The sequence below is a fragment of the Rhea americana genome, unplaced genomic scaffold, assembly GCF_003343005.1.
Source record: "Rhea americana isolate MKP2758 unplaced genomic scaffold, rheAme1 scaffold_322, whole genome shotgun sequence".
Classification (NCBI taxonomy): domain Eukaryota; kingdom Metazoa; phylum Chordata; class Aves; order Rheiformes; family Rheidae; genus Rhea; species Rhea americana.
This window is the reverse complement of record NW_028186449.1, coordinates 640,219-645,987: the sequence shown is the minus strand read 5'-3', so window position 1 is coordinate 645,987 and position 5,769 is coordinate 640,219. Positions and strand designations below refer to the sequence as shown.

At 42.5% G+C, this 5,769-nt stretch overlaps 1 protein-coding gene across 1 annotated transcript in view; it reads right to left on the bottom strand.

The window, feature by feature from the left end:
* Nucleotides 1-4,899, bottom strand: part of DBX2 (developing brain homeobox 2) — a 25,533-nt gene extending 20,634 nt beyond the window's left edge. The window contains exon 1 of the mRNA XM_085310668.1: nucleotides 4,744-4,899. Within this exon, the coding sequence (XP_085166794.1) occupies nucleotides 4,744-4,899 (156 nt within the window). The remainder of the gene's footprint in view (nucleotides 1-4,743) is intronic.
* Nucleotides 4,900-5,769: the final 870 nt, after the last annotated feature.

Below are 5,769 nucleotides of genomic sequence, written 5' to 3'. Positions count from 1 at the left end.
GGCGCGGAGGCGCGGCGGGCGGCTCTGCCGGCCCGGAAGGTGTGTCCGCGCTCAGTCATTATGTCAGCCGGGCCGCGCCGTCACGGGCGCGGACAACAAAGCCGCCGGGCCCGGCAGCCCCCTCCTTCCCTCCTTCCCTCCCTCCGCCCTCCCGGGCTGGCGGGGCCGCACCTGCGCGCGGGGCGGCCGCGGCGGCGAGGTCATCTCGACCTCTTGCTCCCATGAGGTAATGAGGAGACAGTCATTAGCTCACTCCCTCTGGGCCTTCCTCTCTGCCCCGCTCTGCCGCTGCGGTTCTTCGCGCGTGTCTCCGTAAATCTCCGCAGGACCAGCGCCGCACTCGTCATCATGTTTCCCCTGAGACGTGGGACGGTGCTTTCTGAGGGCGTACGCGCCTTTTGGCAGGAGTGGTGCTGGTTTTTCTGCTTGTTTGTGCGCACGTCACTTACTTGGTCTTTTTATTTTTTTTTTCCTTTTTGCAAACTGTGTTAACATGGCAGAGACCTGTCATAATTTGCCACTGAAAGATGCACACGCAGAAAGTTAAACTGAATGCCATTCCCAAAAACTTTGGGAAGGGGGAAGTGAATTTGCACACAAATCCTCCATCCTTCAGCAGCTGCTAACCAGTCTCTTCGGCAAAATCCCCTGGACCAGGTATGTCCCATATTAGTGCATAGCAGCAGGGGGACAATCCCTAGTTGTGGCCTTGGATGCTATTGCAGGGCAGTTRCTAGCTGCAACCCACTGGAGAAGCAGAAATGTCAGACTGCAGATGGGAAGGATATTTTTACTGCTGAGATACTAGATAGTATCTCAAGAGAAGTGATTTAATAACTCAGATGTCCCAGGCTTTTCTTCATGACCTTGGGTGGCACCAGACTTTGGACACTTACTTGGTTATCTGAGGTCAGTGCTTTCCCAAGATGACAAGACTGGCAGCTCTGTTTCGTCCTAGGAGCCCATGGAGTCCACTCTTCAGTATTCAGCAGTGGCTATACATACACAGAAAAATAAGAGCAGGACAAGCATATCTGATACTTTCTTCTGATATACTGGCATTCTCCGTTCTTCTCAGCTCAAGGGATTTCTACACTTGTTTTTGCAGATCTGAAGGTCTTCATCTCTGTAAACTCAAGACATTAATATAAGTATTTTACCTGTGAGTATTTTGAGACTCCTGTTTTACGGAATTTAGCTTAATGGAGCCCAGAGTATATTTGGTGGTAGTATATATCACTGTAATATGAAGAAGAAGAAATATATATTTGTTACATTGTTAAAGGGAAGAAGCAAGTCTTTCCAGGAGAGCACCTGCTTTTGAGCATTGCAAGTCACTGCCTTTCTAATTACGCCTTATAAATGTATTCACACTTAAGGATTTATTCTGTCTTTTCTTTCACTGGCCAAATTCTCACAGAGTTCCCAAGGGCCCGAGACACTGAAAACCATAATTCAATGCTCGGGAAAGTGCTGTTAGTCCATCCAGCTGTGCTGCATGAATAAAAGGTATTCACTATGGAAAAGACAGTTGTCAAATACAGTAGCTTTCAAAGAGAGGCTTGGAGTTTGGTTTCCTTCAAAGCTATTTCTCATCTCAAAGTATCTGCTGTTGTGTTGTGACAATCATAAATGTGCTAGATCTATTAATGTTAGCTGTGTGGTTCAATTTAAAGTGTGATTAGCAAGTTACACATTTCTGTGAAATACAAGGCTCCCACATGTAGCATTTGACAGCTGCTCTGCTCCATTGAAGAGTGTTATCTACAATGCAATGGGTTAACAAGTCACATCAGGTTTATTCTGTAGTTCTCAAGTACAACTCACTCAGGATGATGACTATTTCAGGAGCTTGCCTCCTCTCTCCCCTTTTAATCCATCAGTGGCCTCTCACTCATACTCTGGCTCCACTCCCTTAGCTCTAGCACCAAAATATTGCAAACTGGATCAGCGAAATCATCCAGGTTTTAATAAGACAGTCAAAAAAGGTTATTTTTCAAGAGATACCCAGCACAGAGCTAAAATCAGTCGTGTGAGCTTATGCCAGGGTGACACTGGAGAATAGCTGATGAACTCATTAAAGCAACACAGCCTCTGAGCACTTTGTATCAGGGAAAAACATCTCCATGGCCATGCCAAACAGCAGCTAGCAAATTCTGTTATCCTCTGCCTATGCGGTAATCATATACAGTCAGGCCCAAGAAATACTACCTTTATAAAGCTGGAGAGAACAGTCATTTAGCAGAAAAGGTTCCTTGTTCTTATCTGGCATATGAACTGGCTTGAATGTAAAAGCAAGTGGCATTGCTAAACCCACATCCTTTTCCATGAACTTATCCTGGAAATGTGTGACAAATGAATCCTTAGCTAGCGAGCTGGAAGGTCATTGCATGTTTGTTAGCTGGATATATACCATTAGCAGAGACAATGTTCACATGATTAATATCTTTCATTTCTTTTCATCTGTTTCTGCAAACTTAGAAAGTATTTAGTCTGTATTTAGATTTTGCCAATTTATTGATTTACCTTAACCAGAACAAAAGTTCTTAACTGAATGGATATCTGGCTTGTTTTGGGGAAATGGAGAACATTAAGATGTACATTAAGATAAGACACTCAGATTTCAATGTTTTAAAATGAGATATATGATCATTCATGGAATGCCTAGCACTCCCTGTTATGCCTCCTCATGGGGAGTCCAGGGTGCAGTCTTATTGCCAAGACAGTTTATTTAACGTATCAAGCGCAGCCAAATAAAGTCTCCTCTTTCTCAACTCTGCCCTTTCTCAATTGCTTTTCCATCCTTTAATTGTGGGGTTTCTCCCTTGGAGCTCTTTCCTTGTACTAATTCATGTTAAGCTGAATCCTGCTTCTAGTTCATACTTTTTCTTACAAACCTTTCCATTGCTTAACTGGAGGCATGCATATTCGCTGTCAGATGCTCCTTCTGACTTTTATTTCCAATAACCTCTCACTTGTTGACATATTTGACTTACTTCTTTTAAAACTGCCAAATGTACGGCTAAGTCATAAGCTGCAGCAGTCAACCACAAAACCCAAACGACAGAACCAATTCTTTATTCTGTAATCATTTCCTTATTTCACAGTCTACCAGATTTAATCAACATCTACATTGTTTGCCACATTAATATACATTTAATTTTCCTGAAGCCCGTATTAGCAACTAGAGCCTCTCTGGCTAAGCTGGCTGCTTAAGTCTTAAGCAGCTAAAGTTTAGATCTACACTGCAGTAAATAGCTCCAAGGTATCCAAATAAAAGAGTAAATTGCTCTTTTATTTTACTGTATAGGCTATATTGGAAGCTGGTAGCATAGGTGCTAGATGCGTTGTCCAGGACCTTGTGCCAGCAACAGTTAAAAAACCTTGTATTTCAAAATAAGCTTGTAAGAACACCTAGTCTAGGGCAAATTCATATTCTGCTGTTTCTGGCTGTAAGARTTTTCCAAAAGGCACCTCCAGTCAGCATGGATAAGATGTCCAAAACTGATYAAAAAACAGATTTAAGTCATTTCAATGATCTTTACATTCTATTAAATTCAGATACACAGAAACTTTAGCACAGCTGCTGTTTCTACCTGTGAAGACCTCACATAGATAGTGTGAGCCGTCTGCCTCCGCATTTCCCAACTATGTTCCTCTTTGGCAGCCTGGGATACTCGAACAGTATCACTGCCATTTTATTCAGTATAGCCAAGAACCAGGATCTCGATATAGAAACAGATTCACACTCACAGGAGATAGAGATGGGGTAATTGAATACAGGTCTTTTCTAATGCTCTCTTTGCTTAGACATGCTAAAGGCAGCTCTACTCAGTCATAATTTTAGTGGATTCTGTGTATAACATTTTAGTGACATCTATTTTAACTTGGTTATTAATGATTCCCAATTTTGCTTTTTCAGCAAAAATAATGCCATACCCTCTCTCCTTTTCTGCTTGTAAGCTTTAGAGTGACATATTCCAGTCAAAGGAATAATACATGAATCCTACCGGAGTATATGCACAGTTCTTGTGATTGACCTGAAGTTCTTTATCACCAAATGCCCTGGGCTTGGGCATCATAATGCCCTTTTAATAATATAATCATTTCCATTTTGAAAGTGAGATGCACTCCTACACTCTTGGAGAGGTGCCTCATACTATTCTGTCTGTCCTAAGCATGATAGACAAGTCTGCAAAAGTACAACCTTCAAAATAGTACTAAGTTTGCGAAACAAAGGCTAGGAGGTGTCATCACTGCAGAACTGCTATAGGCCTTTAAGTAGATACTGCTCTAAATTTTCCTTCCCCAATCAAAAATGCCTTATCTGACATTTTAGTGATAATCATATATGAGGAGGTTAAGTGTCACAGCTGGAGAAAGTAGCTCCCTGTCAGGTTATGCTAATCTGGGTGCAGATCACCATGCTGAGCTCCATGTTGGAGGCACCACAGAACAACAGTGACAGCAGCAAACTAGGAGCATAACCGGTATCTACAGGAGAATTTAACTTTTGATCATGAGTTTATTTTTAAGTTCTTGTACCATGACCCAAACTATTTTGGCTTAAAACTGCTGCTTCAGCTACCATGAAGCTTAGGGCACAGTGCAAATAGAAAATACAGCACCTGCATGTTGTAAAGCACTAACCTGGTGTAACCTGACTTCTTGAGCATAATTTACACCAGAAAATTTTGGGGTAACTTTCACTGGACAGACTTTTGCTGGATGAGTGTCACTTACCTGCACTACTTCATGGTTGGATGTCCCACACACAACATAGGCTTTTCTTTCATACTCTCTCTGCTGCAAAGCCCTTTCCTGGTCCTGGTCCCTGTCTTCCAGAAGAGCAGATGCTGGTCCATTTCCTACCCTGTTCAACTGGGCAGCTGCTGGCATCAAACTTTTCCCTCCCAGCTGCCACCCCCCACCACTCACAGTCAGCTTCTCCTCTTTGTGCTCTTTGCTACAAAATGCATGGGCCAAAGCTGCCTTTCTACCTGAACAAAATCACTTAGATTTTTCACCAGCAAGTGGTTGAATTCTAACTCTAAGCAATGCCTAGTCAGAGCCAGAGTAGTTGTGAACAGGGCACAAACCTCGCCCAKCCCTTCCTAAGCAAAAAGCACTCTGTAGTTTACAAAGAGACTTGGAAAGTCTATAAGCTTCTCAAGGTCTAAATTAAACTCTTAGGTACTGAAGATTTTGCAGCACGGACAGATAATTATAAGGTCACTTCCCTCAGATGAAACTCTTAACTCTGCAGGTTAACTTTATAATTTAGGTGGTCTGAAGCACAGCTGTAGAGATTTACTGGTAGAGGAAGGGAGTGCCTGTGTATGAGCATGAGAATCCAGAACAGAAGATAATAGTAATATCGTTAGTGGCTGATGCTACTGTCAATGGTAGGCTTAAAAATTTAGGCCAATTTATTGGTTATGAATTCTTCACTGTTGTCTACAAGACACTTTCATTGGGTTGTTTCTTTATTGGGCTATTTACTGAACATTTTCATGCTTTTGTGTGACAAATGACAGAATTATTTAATCATTTACTCAGCTGACTTACAAGCACTGGCACATGCTGTGAAAGAGTACATATCCTGCTTGTTGAATTTTGATGGAGATTTGTACTGTGCTGGAAGGCTGCAATTTCTCTGCAAGTAAGCGTGCAGGCTGGGGATGCTTTTGGAAAGGACAATGGAGCATGCAGGGTGAGAGAGAGACTCCACGCAGCAAATGTATTGCACATATGCAGACTGGGAGATAC